General features: G+C 44.2%; 1 protein-coding gene across 4 annotated transcripts in view; it reads right to left on the bottom strand.

Annotated features, from left to right (window-relative positions):
* The window catches only part of SART3 (spliceosome associated factor 3, U4/U6 recycling protein), a 36,514-nt gene that overhangs the window by 4,845 nt on the left and 8,423 nt on the right, over positions 1-23,246 (bottom strand). For 3 of the 4 annotated variants that reach the window (XR_003611312.2, XR_003611311.2, XM_028116518.2), the window contains exons 2-17: positions 22,646-22,772; positions 21,450-21,554; positions 18,257-18,441; positions 17,041-17,146; positions 15,817-15,941; positions 12,115-12,270; positions 11,244-11,382; positions 10,672-10,779; positions 10,168-10,245; positions 9,983-10,041; positions 8,950-9,059; positions 5,627-5,739; positions 4,200-4,276; positions 3,403-3,571; positions 805-1,259; positions 114-266 (exon numbers count right to left, since the gene is read on the bottom strand). Coding sequence is in view for 2 of the 4 variants with exons in the window: in XM_028116518.2 (XP_027972319.2) it covers positions 114-266; positions 805-1,259; positions 3,403-3,571; positions 4,200-4,276; positions 5,627-5,739; positions 8,950-9,059; positions 9,983-10,041; positions 10,168-10,245; positions 10,672-10,779; positions 11,244-11,382; positions 12,115-12,270; positions 15,817-15,941; positions 17,041-17,146; positions 18,257-18,441; positions 21,450-21,554; positions 22,646-22,772 (2,265 nt within the window). In the remaining 2 variants the exon portion in view is untranslated. The remainder of the gene's footprint in view (positions 1-113; positions 267-804; positions 1,260-3,402; positions 3,572-4,199; positions 4,277-5,626; positions 5,740-8,949; positions 9,060-9,982; positions 10,042-10,167; positions 10,246-10,671; positions 10,780-11,243; positions 11,383-12,114; positions 12,271-15,816; positions 15,942-17,040; positions 17,147-18,256; positions 18,442-21,449; positions 21,555-22,645; positions 22,773-23,246) is intronic. The other variant, XM_028116519.2, reaches the window with a different exon arrangement.

The raw sequence follows: 23,246 nt of genomic DNA, 5'->3' as shown, positions 1-23,246 counted from the left end.
TCTGTTGTTTCTCAGCAAACAAGGAAGCCACTCAGAACCTAATAATCTGAACAGATGGAGAACTAGGTTTGCCCAAGCCTCAGGAGGCTAACATTGTCTGCGCAGACGCTGACCTTCGGTTTGCCTGCCCGGTTGGTAACCAGCCTGATGTCCTTCACGGTGCCATGAGCCTTACAGATCTCTTCTAGTTCCTCTTTAGTGCAGGAAAAAGGCAGGCCTGATACAAACAGCTTGTGTTTCTCCAGGGCAGTGCTGTACCTAAACACCTACAGGAAGAAGGGAGGGAAACAGTCAAACTCCCATGGCCCGGCCCAGCGCACCATACTACAGCCGGTACCAGACTCGGCCACAGGCCTCACCCCAGCCAGAGACCAGAGCCAACTCTGGGTGCTGCAACTGTTAACAGGGTCACCCTGGGCAAGTCACTTAACTTCTCAAAGTGCCCCCTTTCTGCCCCGGAACATGGCAGGGATGAAAGCCACTATTCTCAGAGTTAGGGTGAGAATCTGACAAGGTAATAGAGTAAATACTCCGCATGACCCCTTGCCACTCCCTCAACGTTCAGTGGCAAGTAGCCATCATTGTAATTTCTAATTTTCTCATCACTTGTCAACTAGGGCAAGCTCAAAGTGACCAAGCCCTGAGTCAGGACCTCACCTACCCAGCTCAGAACAGACCCTGGTTAACGTGTGAGTCTAGTTCTTAACAGACTACAGATATTCCATGTAGATTCTAAATGTTAGCTGCTGCAGGCAAAAAGCATTCAGGAACCCGACATGAAAGGCGTTTTCTGCACAGACCCACCTTGAAATCAGGATTTTTGCTCTTATCCACACAGGGGGAAACAAACATCGGCCTCCCTTCTACAGTCTTCCGGTCCAACTGCAGCGCCTGCAGGGCCGACTTCTCCTCTTTAAACTCCACATAGCAGTAGCCTCGGAAATCGCCCCGGTTGCTGAAGATGGGGCGGATCTCTGCCACCTCCCCACAGGCCTCGAAGAGCGGCCGGAGTGTCACAGCCGGCTCGCCCATGCTGTAGGGCAGGTTGCTGACGAAGACGGTGATGCTGTCCTTGCTGCTGTCATGGGGCACCCTGGGCACGTCCCTCTTGAGGGCGGCCGCCCTCTCCTTCTGCTTGGAGGGGGGGTCAACGTCTACAGGTGCACTCTTCCCAAAGAGTCCTGTTTCTGCCTCCAGGCCCTGTGCTTCCCCGGCTGGAGGAGTGCTGTTCTCCACCTTTCTGCGTTTGGAAGGCTGCTCTACAGGGTGAAAGAAGAAAACCAGCAACAATTAATGAACTGCTTCTTCTCTTCAGTGAGCGGCTCGGTGTAAGCCCTCCCCGTACTGCGGGACAGTGGGCCTGCAGTGGCTGCACATGACACACCCGTGCCTGCCTCTGGAGCCGGGCACACACCACGCCCTCTGTCAAGTCTTGCCTGACCCACTCACCTTGTCCCCCCACTTTCTGGGCCCCAGGTTCATTCGGGTAAGTAGACTAAATTAAGTGAAGAGGTAACATAAGCCCCTGCTATCCACTCTTAATTATACAGCTGACCGGGTTTGAGATGATAAACATAATCTGTATTTTCTCTTCCTTGTGATTTTTGCAATAAAGTTTTCTTTACTCTATGGTAAGCAAATGACACATAACATATAAAATAGGTGTTAGTCAACTGTTTACATTATCCTGTTAAGGCTCCCAGTGAGCAGTAGGCTGTTAGTAGTTAAGTTTTTGGAGAATCAAAAGGTAAACGTGGGTAAACGTGGATTTTTGGCTGTGTGGGGGGTCAGCACCCCTAAGCCCCAAGGTTCACGGGTCAATTGCATAAAAGGTCAGGGAGTCTCAAAGTTCAGACGGCAAATTCTAGTACCCCTCTCCTAGAAAGCCTGGGGCAGCAAGGGAGGGATGGGGCCTGGGGACTTGCATTTTTTTGGTCTTTTTTGAAGATTTTATTTATTTGAGAGAGAGAAAGAAAGCGAGTGTGTGTGCAGGCATGCAAGTTGGGGGAGAATCTCAAGCAGACTCCGCACTGAGCACGGACCCCGACATGGGGCTCGATCCTGCGACCCTGAGATCATGACCTGTGCTGAAACCAACAGTTGGACACTTAACCAGATGAACCCCCAGGCGCCTCTGGGGACTTGCATTTAAACAAGCGCCCTAGGTGACTCTGACGTATGCGCTCCACAGGCCACACTCTGTGAAGCACTCTAACTCCTCTATGCTCACTACTGTCTTGTGTCCTTCAGCAGTTTAACATTCTACTCCAACCCATCTGCCCCACTGCCTCCAGAGGGTCAGTACTGAAAGCCAGTTGGCATTGGCCCTACTTCCAGACCTTTCCATCAATTCCTCACTGCTTTCCTAATGCAGTCCAACCAATGCACACCGCATTCCAGAGTGGCCCTGAGTGGGCCGGCTAGCCAGCTACTCCAGCCTCACCTACCCCAGCACACAGCCCTCAGCATGCATCAGGGCTCAAACGGTCATTTGCTGCTCAGAGAAAATTCCACAGTGTTCTGTGCCTCATGCCTTGCTGACAGCGGCGCTGTCCGGTTTACCCTTGCCTTCCTTTGCACTTGAGAGTCACCCACTCCTGCCTCCAGATGCTGAGGTACATGAAGTCTTTCCTGCAGGGAGCTGACCCACCACGGCCTCCTCTGGCCTCCACTATTAATCCAGACTGTCCTCTCCCACAGTCCCAATCATATGCCACTGTGGTCACGTCACATCTGCCTTCCCCGCTAAACCTGGAGCCCTAAAGGCCAGTGAGCTACCCAGCCATGGTCATTTCTGACGGCCTCAAAAAGGTGCACAAGAAAGGTCTCGTTGTTTGACACCTTTGTGCCAGGAAAATGCATGGAGTCTCTGAACGTCTACCAACAATTCTTTCCCTTGCCGGACCCTGCTGAAATAAATCTGACCCACACCTGTCCACCCCTGAAATGGCAGAGGCAAGAGAAGCCCTAGTTGGAAACTCCACCAAGTCAAAAGCACCCAACGGGCCAAGCGAGGCAGGTGTCCGTGCAGGCTGCAGGGTGGGATGCTGGAGCCAGAGGCGATGAAGGGCAGGGACAGGGTCAGCCGGGCTGTGGGAGCCCGGGCAGGGGGAAGGGGAACCACACAGGGGACAGGCAAAGGGGGCAACGGCACAGTGGAGGGAGCAGAGCCCGGCTGGACAGGCGGGAGCGGCTGCAGGGCAGTGCCAGGCTCATGGCGGGGAGCCCGAGCAGGGGGAGGACGACGGCCATGTGGATGAAGGGCAGGGACAGGAAAGGGTGACGGGGCACCATGCGAGCAACGTATTCTCAGCTGGTTCAAGACCCAGGTTCTCTGTACGGTGCGTGTAACTTCCCTGGAAGTCACAGATGTTCCCAAATAACATCTCCAGAAAGCTCTACCTTCTTCATCATCGCCCCATTCCTTCTCATCATCCTCTTCTGCTCTGCGCTTGTCGGCGCCTCGGGTCTTTTTCTTCTTTTTCAGCGCTTTTTTCTCAGCCCGCGCTCTCTTCCGCTGTTCGGCCTTTTCTTCTTCTTGCTGGGCGAGGGCTGCTTCCTTCTCCGCAGCCTGAGAAGACGAGAACATGGACGCGTCACCAGGACGCAGCAGCCGCGGGCACGCCACGGGCCCGGGACAAGCGGAGAGGAAAGGGGATGCAGGGGAGGGGAAACTGGCTACCCCAGGGGAAGGGAGGGGAAGGGAGGGGAAGGGAAGGGAAGGGCAGGGCACGAGGGGGAGGAAGAGGGCGCGCTCACAACTTTCCCTGCTGGGGCATATTCAGGCTTTTTAGGGTTCCGAATCTCACGTCTACAGAATGTTCTGCAACATCCCCAGTAATTACTCACCAAAAGAAAGAAAAGTATAAAACTGGGGCTCTAATTAATTTGGATGTGTTTACCTTCCACTCACGGGGCTAAGTAAGGCTCCGTTCTTAGCTTTCCCATCTGTATCTCAGGAAACTTTAGGTCCCAAAGTCCCCAACTACATAAAGTTTTTATTGTCAGGGCTAAAGTTCTAAGCCAATCCAAGAAAATGATACAAGATAGGCTTAAATATACTGATTCAAGTATTTCACTAACATTTTCTGAATAAGAGTTACATCTTAGGAAGACCTCAGAGGTTTTGACAAGAAATATTCATACCAAACAGTCCAAATAGCTAGCAGAGCTTCTGAAGACTTTAATAGCATCATTACCTTAATTCTCTGCTCATTAACACGAGCTAATCGAGTTTCGGTTTTCTGAACAGCTATATCCCAATCTTCTAGGGTACCTTGATAGAAACAGAAGCAAATTGTCACTTTTTAGAATTTTAAAGGATAGAACAATATGAAATTTTCTTAATTTCCCCCACACCTCCACAAGAGATCTCTCCCATGAGAAATAAGAACTGGAGAGTTGGCTCTCCATTTTCAGATTTCCTTACTGTAGGCTTGAATTTTTTAGAATTCGAACAGTTCGTCCAGGTGTGTTTATTTTTTTTAAGATTTTATTTATTTGAGAGAAAAAGTGAGAGACAAAGCATGAGCGGAGGGGGAGGGGCAGAGGGCCTGGGAAAGGCAGACTCCCTGCTGAGCAGGGAGAACACGGGGCTCGATCCCAGGAACCCAGGATCATGCCCTGAGCTGAAGGCAGCACGCAGACGCCTAACCAACTGAGCCACCCAGGCACCCTCTTCTAGGTGTATTTAAAACATCCCTTCTCCTGGGGCATCTAGGTGGCTCAGTCAGTTGAGCGTCCAACTCCTGATTTCCGCTTAGGTCATGATCTCACGGTCCTGGGATAGAGCACCAGCGTTGCTCCCTCTGCCCCTCCCCCCTGCCCAAGCCTGCTCCACACGTGCTCGCTCACTCTCTCTAAAGTAAGTAAATAAATAGGTCTTAAAACAAGTTTTTAAAAAATCCCTTTTTAAAAAAACACTTGAAAACCAGAATATCACCTATCACTCTCATTAGGGAAGATTATGAAGACATTCTAATGTAAAAGGTACAAGACATTTATGTGAAGACTGAGGATTTTAAGAGCTGCTCAAATGATAAACGTTGGGATGTTTTTTATTTGCTGTTGTTGCTTGGGTGTTTTATTTCCAGTTCTGAGGAGTTTACACCCAAAATCCAGATCAATGCCCATGGATAAATTCACTATTTCCCTATTGATAACTTAATACCGAGGCTCTAAAATTTACAAGGGATGCACACACGACCAATGCCCACATTTAACCCTTTGCCTCTCGGCGTGCCTTTGGTGTGCATGACGCCGTGCTAGAGCACAGATCCTCAACTAGAGCGATCTGGATCCCCAGGCACCAAGTCTGAAGATGTTTCTGTCATGACTGGAGGCAAGGGAGGAGTGCTACTGGTACCCAGCGAGTAGACAGAACAGCATCCACCACAAAGAATGAAGAGAACCCTGTGCCAGAGCCACGTCACAGACAGCCCTCCTTGTATTTGGAGACTCCGAGGAGAGGGGCAAGGGGATGTGGGCTCATTTGACAGTTCTAATCACAGAGCGCCACTCGAGCGGCTGTACCCGTACACAGTCTGTCCTCACAGACTATGGTCCTGAGACCAAAGGGCGGAGGGGACAGACTCCAAGCCAGCAGCAGAGAGCTGAGGGTTCCCACCTTCTGTCCTCTCCATGGTGAGCAACACTTCACAGACGTGCTCCGGGTAGTCGCTGGTGCACTGGACAGCCCGGTGCAGGGCCTTCCTACAATGCTGGGTGTCACCGTGTGCCCTAGGACAGAAAACAAACCGTTGCTGCCACCAGGACACAAAGCAGAAGGCACACAAAGGGAGGGGCGCAAGATCAGAAGCTCTGCGGCGACTCTGGCTTCCAGAACTATCCACAGCTATTTGTATTATTGCTACTTACAGCGTTTTCTTTTTCCTCCAGTCAACACTAAGGCTTTCTTCTAAGTCACTCTTTTCATTAGCAAGGGGATGCTACTAGAAAATGTACCTGGGACAGTAGTCTGCGACCAGGTGTCCCACCTTTATAGCCCTGGCATCTGCCACACAGGCGGGGAATCTAAGAAAGCTACACTAACTTGATCAAGTCCTTAGAGAAATTCTGGGATGCTGTCCTATCCAAGGGGAGAATCACCCAATCCAGAGGATGGTCAGATTTCATGCCCAGAGTTAGACGTTCTGATACTCATGGAAAGATACACCGCTAATCACAGTAATTATAAACAACGTTGTCTTACTAATAACAGTTATGAAACGCTATGTTCCCATTTCTATTTAAAAATAACTTATAAATATACATAAATATTACAAACACATGTTAGAACACTGGACAAAAACTTATAGCAGCGGTTCTCAGAGTATGATCCATGTACCCCTGAAGGTCTCTTAAGACCTTTTAGGTGATGTGCAAAGTCAAAACCACTTTCATTATTACTGAACATTAACTGACTTTTTCACTGTGTTGACATCTGCACTGATGGTGTAAAAGCTGCGGTGGCCCTTAGCACTCATCAGGGCTACACACGTACTTTTCAAATTCTGTGCGACATAAGTAGATATACACATAAAGCAATGATTGTCCCAAAGAAAAGCCTATCTTTTTGTTTGGGGTGCAAGCTCTACTAGTTTGTTTTTTCCTGGAACACCATTTTTACTTGAGAAAATAGCTGAGTGACAAAAGCTGTGGTTACAGAGACCTGCGTATCTGGAGACATTTTTGAAAATTAATGAAGTCCGTCACCTCAAGGAAAACCCCTGGCTGTATTTGTTGCCATGATAAAATGGCAGCTTTTAAGTGAAAATCAGAATTTTGGACAATTTGTATCTGCCACTTTGAGTTTGACAGCTTCCTACCTAAAAGACTTTTTCTACTGGGGTGCCTGGGTGGCTCAGTCAGTTGAATGTCCGACTCTTGGTTTCAGCCCAGGTCAGGATCTTAAAGTCGTGAGATCGAGCCCCGCCCCCACCTGGGTCAGGCTCCATGCTCAGTGGGGAGTCTGCCTGAGTTTCTCTCTTCCTCTCCTTCTGCACCTCCCGCCTGCATGCACACACACTCTAATAAATAAATCTTAAAAAAAAAAAAGACAAAAAAACCTTTTCTACTAACATCACTGAGGATATGAACAAGTGTAATTTTTTTTTTTTAAAGATTTTATTTATTTATTTGACAGAGAGAGACACACCGAGAGAGGGAACACAAGCAGGGGGAGTGGGAGAGGGAGCAGCAAGCCTCCCGCGGAGCAGGGAGCCCGAGGTGGGGCTCGATCCCAGGACCCTGGGATCACGACCCAAGCCGAAGGGAGACACTTAACGACTGAGCAACCCAGGCACCCCCAAATGTGATTTTTTAAATACTGTATGATGAAATGTGTTGATACTGAGAAGAGCTGCATGACTTAGTGAATGAGTATTCTCCAAATGAACAATGCATGTCACAGATTCACATGTGGGTAAAAGGTCTATTCAAAGTACAAAACAGACCAATGGATATTAATGTAAGAGTCTGAGAAATTCAATGATAAATGGTTTCGGAGTCCACACTGCACCTATTTAAGAAACTACCACTTGTTGAATTTTGCTCTAGTATGAAAGAATATCCACAATTATCTGAAAAGGTTAAATACCCCTTCCTTCTAACCGCCTATCTGCGTGAAGCCAAATTTTCTTCATGTTTTTCAATGAGAATTCACAACACAGTGAATGCAGAAACAGACAACAGAATCCAGCTGTCTTCTAAGCCGGACTTCAAAGACACTTGCAGAAACAAAAAACCATGCCACTTTTCTCACTAAATTATTTTGGGGTTTGGAAAAGTCATAAAAAATATATTCTTCATGTTAAACGTAATGAATTTATTATCTTGACAAATAATTTTTTAATTTCTCCGTTTTCTAATATGATGACATTAATATTTATTAGTATTTGTCAATGTTGCTAATACGGTAATATTAAATACATACAACTCACACAAACAAAAGCTTTTCAGGGTTCTCAAACTTTAAGAGTATAAGGGGTCCTGAGACCAAAAAGTTTGAGAACTGCTGACATCAGAGGAATATTCAAGAAGATTTGTTTTTTTTTAAAGATTTTGTTTATCGATTTGACACAGAGAAAGAGAGAGCACAAGCAGGGGGAGCGGCAGGCAGAGGGAGAAGCAGGCTCCCCAACAAGCAGGGAGCCCAGGACCCCGGGATCATGATCTGAGTTGAAGGCAGACGCTTAACTGACTGAGCCACCCAGGCGCCCCTTCAAGAAGCTTTCATAGTGGTCATCTCTATGGGTGAGATGGTAATAAACTTTCACTCTCTACCACATAGTTTGGCAAATGTTCTACCTTAATTTGAGCACAGTGTTAATTTTTCAATTGGGGAAAAAACGAAAACGTTCAAAAAAGAAAAAAGTATATAAAAATGTATTTACTGAGATGCAGTGTTCAAGATATAACGAATAGAAAAGCTGGTCATATTCTTTACATCTTCCCCTGTTATAAATATTATTGGTCATATTTATTTAAAATAGTTTTAGAGATTTGTAACATGTACACTATCACAGAAATATCTCAAAGAATATACCCAAACCATTGGCTAATAATAGGGGTTATGTCTCCGGGTCTGTCGCTGCAGATAATTTGGGGTTTTTCTCTTCACTTTTAATACTTTCCACTTTTACAGACAAAACAAATACAAAAAACAAATAGTTCCCCCAAAAAGTCAAATAAAACATTCATATCCAAAAATCAAAACAAACCAAAATAACAAACGGAAAGAAACGTATGGCTGTGCGACAAGCCCGGGCACAAATTACTAGGCTTAGTCCCCTAGCCTCGCCCAGTACACACAAAGCCACTAACGAAGGACGAGCTGCTGGAGGCCAGCGGCCCGTGGTAAGGAGCAAGCCCAGGCTGGCAGGGGTCAGCTGGGGCTGAAGACAGCTTACCCCCAATAGGCACTGCCAACCCCGCCCCCAGGCCAGTTACCTTTCCAGGTTGTAATACTCGAGCCACATGTTGGCATACTTGGCATTCCCTTTGGTCATGATGCTGTCCCAGAGTTCCCGAGCTTTCTGCATATTATTGCACAGTCGAGCCTAAAATGCATTAACAGGCTCCGTTAGGAGAGACTCAAACCTTAGGACACTGGCACCCATTACAAAGCATACTTTGAACAGAAATGCCTTAAACCCCCCCCCCCCCACTGACGATCCGTGTTCCCTAACTCCCTGGACATTTCCCAACCACCATCCACAGCGACAGGCCCAGCTCAACCACTTCAGGCTTTCAGAGGTGACAAGCATCAAGCTGTCTGCCTACACTGTTGGAGAGCAAAGAGCAGGAGCCCACAGGTACCTACAACAGAACTGGCTAGTCACTTTTTTATTTTTATCAAGCTTAACTACAAGTGTTTAATCTGAGGCCAAAGACAGACTGATCTAGAAGTAGGTCCCCACTCTGCCATCTATTAAGTGACTTGGGCAAGTGAACCTCTCTGAACCTGACAGATATTGGTGCTTTGACCTGCCTTCCCTCAGAAAATAAAACAGGATTAGAATTTCACAATTCTGTGAGCTGACCAAGGGCAAGTTCCATACCTTACTCACTTGAGGCCCTTGGTCCGACAATAACATTCAACTCATTATATCCCATCAAATTTCTGTCTCCACACGAGATCAAAGACTTGGGAGCAGAAAGCAGGTCTACCTCATTTCCCCGGCACACAGTAAAATGCCTGGCAGACGGTACACACCCGGGTTACTCTCACAAACGGGGCACCAAGGGGAGGGGGCAGAAGTCCATGAGTGAACTCCTGGCATTCTGACATTTGCTGCCTAACTTCTTACCGAGTGCTAGTGTTTTCTCTAAGATACAGATGAATGTGCATCAAGCTAGATATAGAGCAAAATCATTTAGACCCTAGACCATCACCCAGGATTCTGACTCAACATCAGCCACATCATTACACACAGGTCCTTCAAAGGTGGATGTCACTGGCAGGTCCGTCAAAAACACTTACCTCGATCCTAGCCCAGTTCTGCATGATCATACAGCTTGGATCTCCGCTCTCATTGAAACCTGTTAAGAACAGAATTAGTCAAAATTAGAAAAGAATTTAGAGACAAAGAGCCTCTGACTGAGAAGGCACATCCACCAAGAAGAGGAAAGACAAGTGCATCAAGGAGGGAGTGAAGCCACACTTACGCTCCTCGACCTCCTGTTTCAGATACTCCAAGGCGCGAGTGAATGCAGACCTCAGCTCTTCCAGCTCTTTACTGGAGTCTGTTAGAAGTTGCAAGAGAGATTCGGCTTCATGAAACCGCATACCATGTCTTTTTTATTTTTTTTAAATCCTACAGTGAAACTCCTGGGAGCCTGCTATGCACCTGGCATCATGCTGGGGACACAGAAATAAAATTGCCAGTCCTGCCCCATCACGCAGTTGCAGAGACAGACACTGGAACAAACAGCACATCATGGACAGTGCTGGCAGGAGCCGGTATAGAACATAAGGACCCTAAGTCTCTTCCCTTACAATTCACAGGACTTAAGGATTTAAGTAGCGAAAATTTCTGGGGGAAAACAGTTGCCAGTGGCTGGTCTACATCATTTGCCTAATCATGATGTTATTTGGGCAAGCGGGACATCTCACTGAAAGACATGTTAGGAAAAAATTCAGAACTGAATTTGACATGTGAATTTAAATACCTTGTTTGAAATCAACCCTTCTCCTCAGGTAATCAAGGTACGCCTGCCAAATCTCCACATAATCAGTGGCTTGAATGAAGCCAGCACTCAAAGCTTTCTCAAAGGTCACTGGAATTAAAGAACAAGCCAGGATTTGTTACCAATTGAAAAGGAAGTTAATATAAATTATCAAGATGGTTATAAAAACCTCTACTGACCATCAAATACTATATGACTTAATGACAGGAGGCAACAAAGTGAATGAGCTAGAGAGAAATGTTCAAAAGAAGTGCTCCTCCAGGATTTGCACGAACTGTGTTCTAGAAAGGGCACGTTCCACAAGATGCCCTGCACTAAAAGAATTGCAGATCAGTAAGTTTGGGGAAAAGACCCCAACTTCTCAGAAAATCATAATGAATGTTAGCATGTTAAAAGCTTAAAACCAGTTTATCTCCCACTTAGGGCCCTTTCTGTCACTAACACCCAATGTCCCAAAGCTAACACCCAAGGAGAGGCTGAATTAATGACTGTCACAGCACTAGGTTTCTGGCCTGTGACAGAAAGCTTGAGTCTTCCCCCAAAATCATTCGCACCAGAAATCACTCGATGGTCAACTCCATGTCTTTCCATGGCCAAGAGGTAACGACTCCATAGGGCAACCGTCCACGGGCAGTTTCTAACAGCACGATTATGTACAGATAAAACCAAATCCTTTACTTTCAGCTGCCGATCCTATGATAAAGAAGTCCAGAGTTAGGAGATAAAATGCTACCATTACAGACTTTACTATCCACGAGAGACATTTCCAGCACAACCAGCTGACAAAAGAAATGTCTTTAGAAATGCCTCTCGTGACTGGTTTCTTCAACAAAGAAAGTGCAAGGGGGAGTTGGGATAGAAGAAGAGAGGTAGAGAGGGAACCTACAGATGAAAACAGCCTACGAGACATCAGCCAACCCTAACGGATGGACCTAGTCTGGATCCTGATTCAAATCTTTTATATATATATGTACTGAAATATTTACCAATGAAATGTGATTTCCGGATCTGCTTCAAAATCACATGGAAGAGGAAGAAGGTTAAGGATAGAGACGAAATTAGACTAGTGCCGTGAGTTCACTGTTGGAGCTGGGTGATGGGCCCATGAGGTTTCACCTTACTCCTCTATATCCTAGTGCTTACATTATTTCCCATCATGAAAAGTTACAAGAAAAAAAATTAATCTGTCACGAAGTCCTCAATAAGAAGACTGTGCAAATTTTTTTACAGTTAGTGATCAGTTTGAAATGACCTGAAATCCCGGAAGAACTCCCGAATTGAGCTGGCAGAGGGGAAAGGAGGATGAAAGGAAACTGAGGAAGCAGAGAGAGCACACAACCAACCCCAGGCACTCCTGCTCGTTTTCCTTGAACAGGTTCTCAGTTGGTAAAAAGGAGAGAAGGGAGAACAGTCAAGTGGTCTTACTAGGTACTGACTGTAGCGGATCCACAGGTCTGGGACAAGGCAGTTCTCGACCAGGGCACGCTCGAAGATCAACTGCACACGAGCAGGGTCACCAATTTTCATCTCAAAATCAATGTACGCTTGATATTCAGCCAGCCTGGGCGCCTCTGCTTGCAACTAAGGCAGAGGGGAAGCATAATGAGGTTGAAATGAGCTACCTGACACTGTTAGGAAGCACAACATATCTTCATATTACATTCTGGCAAGACTGGCTACATCAGTAAGAATCCCCAGTCCCCACTCTCAGAACCTCTGGCATGCCGGGGTCTACAACATGACAGGCAGAGTAAGAGTCCACAGTGCCTCTTCATGGCAACAGTTACAAAGGCCCCATAAACCCTTTTCTGAACCCATTCTTAGGCCACAGGGGGTTTCTGATGGGAGCATCCATCAGAAACTGAATGAAAGAGAAACATCTTTGCCAGTGACCATGGCCAGCCATCCCTCCAAAACAGAAGTCACTTTCTCAGCCTACTGAGTGGAATGAACGCAACCACACTGGAGTGATTCGCTGCCTTCATTCTAAGGCTTCTCATTCCAAATATCAGCTCCTGCCAGCGCACAGGTACATGCAGAACATGAAAGAGGCTAGGCTGAATGTTTACTGATCCAAAGACCTACAATCAAAATTCTTTTCAGACAAAAACCCCTACTCAACTTTCCTCTTCAGCCACACTTGACTAACAAAATGAACTAGCTGAGGATTTCATTAATGAGGCTCTGAGAAATACAACTGCATACCAACCATTTTCACGTGGAAAAGGGAGAGGGAGCACCGGCTGGCCAGCAGGAGAGCACGCATGCTCTGAGCAGAAGATGACATCTTAGTCTCAGTTTCTAGTTATACTGACAAACTGGTTACCCAGACAGACTGCCACTGAAAACAACTAAAACTGCTGGATTCAGTACGAAAAACGTCTTGAAAATCATCAGAAAGCTGGCAAAGACACAAGAAATATTAAGGACAAAATCTAGGTGAAGGTTAAGCTTTTGCTGGTGTAAGATCTATTAAGGATTTGATCTTCACAGTGAGGTGTCATTTTTATCCTCACCTTACATCTGAGGTGACTGATACACACAGCGGCTAAGGACGAGCTCAAAGTCAAAGAGCCAGTAACTGGCAGAGCTAACATCCAAACTTGAAGCAGCCTGGCTCTCAAAGTCACTATTCTTCCTATAAAACAAGATACCAAAAAGAAAGCCAAGAAGCCCAACCAACCACGAAAAAGATAAATACAAAGATATCCACCCCTGGACCTACTGTACTGAAATTATGGGACACCAAACAAAACCAGTGAGATTTTAAAATGGGCCAGAGAGAAAACAAGGATTGCCATCAAAGAAGCCGACGTCTCAACAGCAACAACACAAGCCAGAAAGACAGGAGACATAACTGTCAATCTAGAATTCTACATCCTGAGAAATGAACTTTCAGGAAGAGCAAAGTGAAGACCTTTTCAAAATAAAACTGAGAAAGTCTGTTACCAGCAAATATCCAATGCAGGAGACTCTAAAGGGTATAACTGAAGCAAAATAAAAATGATTCCAGATGAAAGCTCCAGGATGCAAGTGAAGAAGAGCAAAGAAAGTGGGAAATGCATGTACTGAATGTAAGCAAGCTGGGGCTGTATAATGCAAGATTAACTTGACGACGATGCCTTTCAGGTCAAACAGAAAGGCAAGAAATACAAGAAAACACGAGTGTTAAGTCTGAGGCATGGTAAATGAAGTTGAAAGGATTCTAAGACCAAGAGAGGTAGAAAAACGCCACTTACAAACCATATTATGGTCAAAAAACAAATATTATGGTCAACACGGAAAATCCAAAAGAATCTATTGGTCATTAATAAGAATTAGAAAGTTCAATAGACAAAAAAAGCCAGTATAAAAAACAAATTCAATTTATATACCAAGGACAATTAGAAAAGCAAATCTTTCAAAAAGGTGGCATTTTCAATAGGATCAAAAATAACTTAGAAACAGATCTAAAGAATGTGTTCAAGGGACCAGATGAAATTATAAATTTATAAAACTTTACAGAAAGATAAGGCCCAAATAGCAAAGGCTTACACCACATTCATAGATTGGAAGACTCAGTATTTATAAGATGTACATTCTTCCTCAAATTGATCAATGCAATTCCAATACAAAACTCAACAGGTTTTTAAATACAATCTGAAAAGCTGACTCGAAATCCAAGTATTAAGAGCTAAAAAAAGAGAAGACACTCTTGAAGAGGAACAACATGGATGGGATTCATGTCACCGAAGAGCAAAACTTACGGAACTATCACTATCAGGACAGTGTGGTATCAGCCAGTGGAGCAGAACAGAAAGCCCAGAAATAGACCCACACCCCAATGGACAGCTAATCTCTGACAGATGTGGGCCGACACACCAATGAGGGGAGGATGGAATTATCAGAATCAGTGCTGGGACAACTGCTTCTCATATGGAAAAATGAAATCGGACCCCACCTCACGCCATACACAAAAATCAATTCCATATGAAGATCTAAACATGAAATACACAGCTATAAACTTTCAGAAGAAAACAGAGCTAACAATATTCATGAGTTTGGAACCTGGAGAGATTTCTTAAGTGTAACAAAAGCAGGAACCGTAAGAGAAAGAATGATAAAATAATGATAGAACAAGACTGAGAACTGCTCATCAAAAGATGCCATTAAAAAACTAAAAAGACAAACCACAAACGTGGGGGAAGCTTCTGCAATACCTACAACCAAAATAAGGATTAAGATCCAGGATTCCTATGAATTAATTAGAAAAAAACAATGAGTCAAAGACTTCAACAGGCAGCTCACAAAAAAGGAAATCTGAATGGCCAACAGATGTGAAAAAACACTCAACTTTGTTAGTCATCAGGGAAATGCAGATTAAAATTACAATTTCAGATCCATCAGAGCAGCTAAAATTTATGTCAGTATCAAAGGCTGGCGAGACCAAGGAGAACCCTCAGTTCAGTGAGAACTCCTGGGCAGGAGTGTCAATTGGTAACACAGGAAACAGTTCAGCACGATCTTATGATCCAGCAATTCCTCCTAGGGATAGACTCTGGAGAAACCCTTTTCATATGTGCACCAAGAGACACGCACAAGAACAGCCAGAAACATGCTGCTCCTCCTCGCAACAAACTGGAAAACGAGCCAGCCGGGAACACAGATATATGAACTGTGGCGCACACATACAACTTCACGGCCACGGAAACAGACCATACTTATCAACGTGACTACAACCCAAGGACATGTTCAGGGAAATACACAGCATGATTCCATTATATAAAAGCTCAAAGACAAGCAAAATTACACAATATATTAATCAAGGATATGGTCATAGATTGTAAAACTATAAAGAAAAGCAAGGGAACGATTATCACAAAAGTCAGGAAAGTGATTACCTCTCGGGAGAGGGAAGAGGAGGCAATCGGAGAGGGGCACATAGGAGACTTCTAAGGTACTGGCAATGTTCTATTTCTTAACCTGGGTGGTGGGTACATGGATGTTCACTTTATTATTAGTATGTAAACTGTACGCACATATTTATACACTCTATAGATTTCACAACAAAACAAATTTTAAAGATGCAACTACTGATTAGGGAAAAATTTGCAGCGAGAAGTTTACTGTAAAGAGGCCAACACTCACCAGTGCTTCTTCATAGGGTTTGTAACTCTCCAACTGCTGTAGTGCTTTGTTATAGTTCTGAATCACCGACTCTGGTATTGGGTCTTCTGACCACTCTTCATACTCTGCAAATGTGGCCTCCATATCTATTGAAAGATGGATTCAGCCCCGTAGGTCTTGCCACTGAGTTTTATCAACCCAGAGATTAAACCACGAGACTTGGATGATTCTAGCCCCTCCTGCATCAGTGACCACAGCAACTCTTATGCTCAAATCTTCTACTGGGCCCAGGCCTGACGTTAGATTCTGTCTCAAAGCAATTCCCCCAGAAGCCCTACCAGTTAATAAGAGCAAAATTTACCTAGGGCTTCCTATGTTCTAACACTTTCCATCCACTAACTCATTCGATTCTCCCAACTCTACGGAGTAGGTTCTAACATGATCCCCATTTTGCAGGTGAGGAAACACAAGTAGAGGGTTACATCAATTGTCTGCAGTTCACAGTAGAGCAAGGCCTTGAACCAGGCAGTCTGGCTCAAGTACATGCTCTACTCACTGTACTATGCCACGTCACACTGGTACATGAGATGAAACCCACAGGCCGCTCAGTTCCAGCCTTTCTGCATGTCACCCGAGGATTCAACTGGAAAGCCACTTTGTAATTTGTTAAATCAAATCCAAATAAACCACGAAGTAAAAAGAGAAATTACGTCTGGGCTCAAGCAGTTGTCCAGAGGAGCCAAGAGTGTACAATGTATAACTACGCCTAAAGAAGAAATTCAGATATGAACACTTCCAATCAACAGTGCTCCTGAACCAAATCACCCCCACAGAATGATATAAGCCTGTGGAAAATCCCCATTCTGATACGGAAGAGGTTACTGCTAAAGAGAAAATGCTCACAATGGAACTCTTACTCAATAAAGTTTCCCCAGAAAATACAGGCGGTCAGCTTCCCTACTCCTTATAGTAACTCTACCCTCCAACAGTGTCTTAAAAGAGGAAACTGAGAGTCAGCAAGTCTGGCTTCTAGTCCTGCTGGCTGACTCTCAATCCTCTTGACCATTTACAATTCAAGGTATGTTTTTACCAAGGGCCTTGTCCACAGTGACCCTGTCCAGTGAGAGTAAGAACACCAGCAACATCTGCCTCACAGGATGCTGGGAAAGAGCTACCGACAGGACATACCCCAAAGCATTTTAAAAACCACGGAGGGCCGGCTGTCGACAGGTCAGTTTCTCTTACCATAGAGTGGGATCGCCAGCTGTCGCCGAAAGAGACTGTGGACTTTCTCCAGCTGTGAATCAAAGGTTTGTTCCCAGTCAAAAGGGGAAAGGAAGCCAGCTATGGGCTAAAGAAGCAAATTTGTAGTAAATGATAAACTTTGTGGTCCTTCCTACTTCAAAAAATATTTCAACCAATTTTTTAGTTCAAACTAAAAATATATATATGACCTCTGATACAAAAGGTATTGTGTCAAATGCTGCACGAGGCACAAAAATAAACATTGCCTCTGCTACTATTTATGATGGGGTGAAAGCAAAAAGGAACATAGAAATGTGTATATTGACCATAAATGCACAGATGACTACAATGAAGCAGAATATAAACATCACGAAAGAAAGGATCACAAGTAGCCAAGTACCATGCTTTCAGCCAGTTTTTAAGGCTGCATTTTGTTACGAAGGGAGGAAATGAGGCAAGATGCCCACAGGAGCTGGCATTTAGGGTGCATCTGCAGGTTCTCCCGACATCGTGAGCGGAGGAAAAGGACTCCCAGTCGAAGGAACAGTATTAAGTACAGTAGCCAGCAAGTGCACGACTGTGGAGGGGGGCAGGGTTACGTCCAATGCTAGAGGGCCACAAATGTCAGCCGAAGGAGTTCGTCCCGATGCGTTGGGATACGCTGAAGGCACCACTGCAGACTTTTCAACAGGGATGTAATCAACAAGGGCTTGGGCTACTTTACTAATAACCATCTAACTACTACTGCAGGGCTCCATCCACTAGGTACCAAGGGTAACTCTGCGCACACACACAAACACCGGGGCGGGGGGGGGGGGGGGGGACACACTGGGAGGGGACTGTAAAATCCTTGAGTCAAAGTTTTAAAAAAATCCAATTATGATGGAGTCAAATCTCTTATCTCTTGCAGTTATTACTGGACACGACTGATATACATACATGTGTATTTTTTTTTAGTGACATAGTTATTCTTGTATATTCACCTGGAACCAGTCACTGAAATAGTATTTTTAAATATCAGAAAAATTACAGGGTCATCTCTGAGTCAAAGAAATCAATCTTGCTGTTCCACAAAGACTACTGATTTTACTTTACTGCCCACCCACTAAGGGACTGGCGAGGACCATTTTGTTAACTGTGTTCTTCCAAGGCCACTTACAAAGATAGCCCTGACTACTCGAAGGCAAGCACCGGTCACAGAGACCGGGGCACTCACCCGGGCAGCTTCCACAATGGCACTTTCAAACTCCCGGTAAGCCTCCCAGATGGCGAGTCCTTTGGTCATATGTAAGCCAACTGATGAGAGCGCCCTTTCAAACACAGAGCGGACTTTCTCAAGGCCACCTTTCTGACCAATTCCACCGACTGAGTACTGGCCATACTCTAGCCAAATGTTAGGACCTAAGAAGGAGAAGCGCTCTATTAATTCAGGATATGAAATACCCAAAAATCAAAACTTTTGTTCCAGTGCATCACGAAAGAAATATGCCCACCAAAACAGTACTCATTCATGCAAAAAGGCAAGAGCACATCAACAAGCATCCTAATGTATGTACAAGATCCATTATGACACATATAACACCTATATTATACATTATACATATACCATATATTATATATACACATATATAGCAATACACAATATTACTAATACTGCACCTGGAAAAGAAAGTGTATCTTAAAACAATGACCCTACTAGGTTACAATTATTGAGATTTTACTGCATAAACAGAATATGCCAGCAGGTAATATGTAATACGCTCATGATTATAAAGCCTATTTATTAAAATGGAAGGAATTCAATGAAAATAGTTACTAATCTGAGTCAATTTTCGGAAAGATTTCAAAGCCTAGAATTTTTTAACTTTTGAACCTTTTTAATAAGCCTTCTGGTCAAAGTCAAAGAACAAATTAAAACCAAATCCTATAACCAGAAGTCTGTATTTTAAGTTTCTCTTTGTACTGATGTTTAAACAGCAACAACAGAGAAGATCTGGTTGCCCTGTTTTTTGTCACTTTCTTCTTAAACTTTATTTACTCACCCCTACGGCTTTAAGAGCAGACTAATGAATTAGACTCTTTAGGAACGCAGTGGTTCCCACTGTACACGTTTTGCCTATTAAGTCACTTTTCAAAGATCTGAAATAATTTCACAGGCCTTATCCATTAACCTTGTAAAATAAAAATACTTAAAAGATAAGAAGTCAATTTGACAATTACTGTATGTTTTCCTGGGGCTTGTTTTTTCTTTGAAACAGATTTATTTCAGACAACTTAGCCAAAGTTTGTTAGCTACTCTGTTTTAGCTCACCAGTACAGAGCTGCCATATGGGCTGCAAAACAAAAAAAGAAGAGAGGGGCGCCCGGCTGGCTCAACTGCTAGAGCATGCGACTCTTGGAGCAGGCCAAAGTGGCTTCCGAACATTAACAAAACAAGGGACATAATTTCCATGCTCTATAGCTCCTGAAACTAACACAAGAACTCCATGGGTCCCCATTCAAAACTACTTTTAAAGAGACCTAATCTAAGAAGCATGATTATCTGGCTTCCAGACCCCCAGCAGCCCTGAAGCAGCTCAGGGATAGGAAGGCACGCTGACCTTAGCACTGACAGTGGAGGCCCGACAGCAGGGTGACTCAGACCATCAAGGACTGAAAAATGTTACAGTCTGGGAAGGTGCTGTTAATGAGGACTCTGAGACCTTCACAAAGGGGTGACAGGATCATCAGAAAACATGGGAGTGTCACACCCTTGGAACCGTCAAGAGGTTCTAAGAAGCCACATGGTGGATCGGAGCAGACACACAAGAATACTAGAAGCACATATGGTGTAATTTCATATTCACAAAACACCTGTAATTTGCAGTATTCGGATTATAAAAACTAAAAATTGATCAATTCTATTGGCTGGTAAAAGCACATGAAAATTTCTCTTCCCCGGGGCAGTCTATCTTCAAGTTCCAGTGCTTCTCACAAGGGGAAATGCCCACAATGGGGAGTGGGACAAAACAGCTATGGAAGAAAGATGTTTAACTTAAAAGGAGGAAATTCTGGGGGGCACTTGGGTGGCTCAGCCAGTTGGGCGTCCGACTCTTGATTTCAGCTCAGGTCATGATCTCAAGGTCAGGCTGAGCACGAAGCCTGCTTGTCCCTCTCCCTCCACTCCTCCCCGCCCTCCAACCCCCACTTGCAAGTGCACTCTCTCTCAAATAAATAAAATCTTAAAAAATAAAAAAATTTTTAAAAGGAGGAAATTTTTTAAAATATTTTTAAAAAATTCTTTGTCCATAACATTCTGATGTGTCCTATATGTAGGTAAAAAGAATATTTAGAGAATCATACTACCAACAGGGGAGGGTAAAGAAATTTAAAGGGAGAGAAGGTGTCTACACTCCACATGTGCTGACAAAATATCAACACGAGCAGACAATGCACAACACAGACTCCTGTGCTGATGGGGGTTCCTTATCTGCAGCGGTGGTTACCAAAATCTACACGTGGGATAAAATGTCACAGAAGCAGACACGCACATTGTACTAAGCTCAACTCCCTGGTTTTGATTTTGTAGAGTAGTTACAAGATATTGGGGAAAGCAGGATGAAACAAGCATAGGACCGCTCTATACTACTGTCCTATAAATCTATAATTATTTTATTTATTTATTATTTGAGAGAGAGAGAGAATGAGAGAGAGAGAGCATGAGAGGGAAGAGGGTCAGAGGGAGAAGCAGACTCCCTGCTGAGCAGGGAGCCCGATGTGGGACTCGATCCCGGGACTCCAGGATCATGACCTGAGCCGAAGGCAGTCGCTTAACCAAATGAGCCACCCAGGCACCCCAATCTATAATTATTTTAAAATAAAAAGTTTTTAAAAACATTCTAATAAAAAAAAAAAAGAGAGCGCTCTGTCAAAGGCAACCTTTAGTCATCTGGAAATACCATGTAAGTTCTCCCTGCCAAAAAAATGGTGGGTGTGAATATATTCACTCCCTTACTACAAACATTTCTTCTAATTGTATTTTAGAACCAGATATCCTCATATGAAAACCACAGACAGGGGCGCCTGGGTGGCTCAGTTGGTTAAGCATCTCCCTTCGGCTCGGGTCACGATCCCGGGGTCCTGGGATCAAGTCTCGCATCAGGCTCCCTGCTCAGTGGGGAGTCTGCTTCTCCCTCTGCCCCTTACCCCGCTCTCATGCTCTCTCTCACTCAATCTCTCTCTCAAATAAATAAAATCTTTAAAAAAAGAAAAGAAAAGAAAACCACAATGAGAATAATAAGTAAACTCAAATCTTTCTAATGACCAGACTAACACTCTCCTTTCTGAGGAGCAACACCTCACAATGCAACCCAGGGCATCAGAGACAGATGCATCCACAGACCCCTCGAAAAAGCACACAGGGAACTTACAAATATAGTCCTTCACAGCTTTCTCAAAGAGGTCGTACACGTGCTCTCTGTCCAGGCCGTCCAGAGCCATGCTGACCTCGTCATGCAGCCACTCCAGCCAGAGCTCTGCAAGACAACAGCACCTCCTGCATCACCATCTCCTTCACCAAAGGGCAGGATGAAAGCAGGGACTTTACTGCGAGTCATGAGCACACAAGCGTTTCACCCCTCTTATACAGCGATTCTTCAAACTTGTACTGAGCATGTAGAAGGTTTATGCTTCCAAATAAGATCAAATAATTAAAATCATAATATCCTACACCTGTTGGGCATTTTATATTTTTGCTAAGTACTTACATCTATGGATTTCTTATTCAATCTTTTTAAAACTCCTGTAGTTGACAGTCATAATAATGAATAATGATGGCATCTATCTAAGCATTTACGACATGCTAGGGCATTTATTACATGTTGTACACAGAATACCTCATCCAATCCATGTACTATAAAGTAGAAACTACTGCTAGCCCCATTTTACTGCTGGGAAAACTGAGTCTCACAATGTTTACATAATTCGCTTAAGGTCTCACAGCTAGTAAGATGTACAGTCAGGAATGAATCTGGGCAATCTGATTTCAGCTTCTATACTCGGCAGTTATGCTTTTGGGCAGGGAGAGGGGGACAGAGCTGGATCTGGGACCAGTGTTTTCCAATTCCTCCCGAAAAGATCAATTACAAACATTCATGAAGACTGATCTACAAGAGGCACAGTGGAATTCTGTTTCAAGTAAGTAAGGATAAATAATCTAAATGCCCAACTACTGTGTAACAAACAAGGTATGAAACATTTACATGAAAATTTGTTTATAAAAGTTTAATAATAATACAGTTATCTGGTGCTGAGAAAACGAACACCGGAATGGGAAACAGAAAAATATGGGACAAGTTTAATCATGACGTAGGATTAAAAAAAAAAAAAAAAAAAATCAGGATCCAAAACATGAGTCAGTACTACACGATCATGAACTATGTTCTGCAAAAACTGAAAGATGAAAAACTAGAAATCACTGACACTGGATGACGGGCTTTCTTCTTTCCACTGTATTTATATGTTCCACACTTCTGTAGGAACACGTCCCAGTTTCAGCATTGAAAACAGAATGTATACTCTTCAGTTCTCTGTGTTTATAAAAGCAGCCCGACTGCTGACGCGTTACCTTCAGTCAAAGGAAAGATCTCACTCATCTTCTGGCGAGCCATCCTCACTTTGGTAAGCTCCCCCTCCAACCGGAGCAGCCGGATCAGGTCCACATGGCAGTTGTAGTCATAGACATTGATAGACAGCTGAGGGGAAGAAAGCACAAGGTGAAATTTAAAATGCCACCATCAAAATAACTTAGCATTTTTCACCACTGGTGACAACGCACGTGTCCGCTACAAACAAAATAGATGGGCTATCTGGGAGAGCCACTGAAACAGCAATGCAAAATATACCCCCAGGAAGAGGAAGAAAAATCAATGAACGGGGCTTTCTCTAATAAATGCACAGCACCTCCACTCTGTTCCAGTCCCTATCAGAACCCAGTTGGGCTGTTCTCTGAAATACAGAAATATTCTGATGAAACAAACACCAAGTGTGACCTAAGGCAAGTCATTAACTTTGCTAAGCCTCCATTTCCTCATCTGTAAAATGGGGATACCACTACGGTCTAGTCCTTAAGGTTCTTGTGAGGATTTTACTTTTTATTTTTTTATTTTAATAGTTTTTTTTTATTACGTTATGTTAATCACCATACATCACATCATTAGTTTTTGATG

This window comes from Eumetopias jubatus, unplaced genomic scaffold, assembly GCF_037043125.1.
Source record: "Eumetopias jubatus isolate StellerSeaLion01/CBP00866 unplaced genomic scaffold, mEumJub1_p1.0 scaffold_16, whole genome shotgun sequence".
NCBI classification, from domain to species: Eukaryota; Metazoa; Chordata; class Mammalia; order Carnivora; family Otariidae; genus Eumetopias; species Eumetopias jubatus.
The sequence above is the reverse complement of the archived record's forward strand: the minus strand, read 5'-3'. Positions and strand labels throughout refer to the sequence as shown.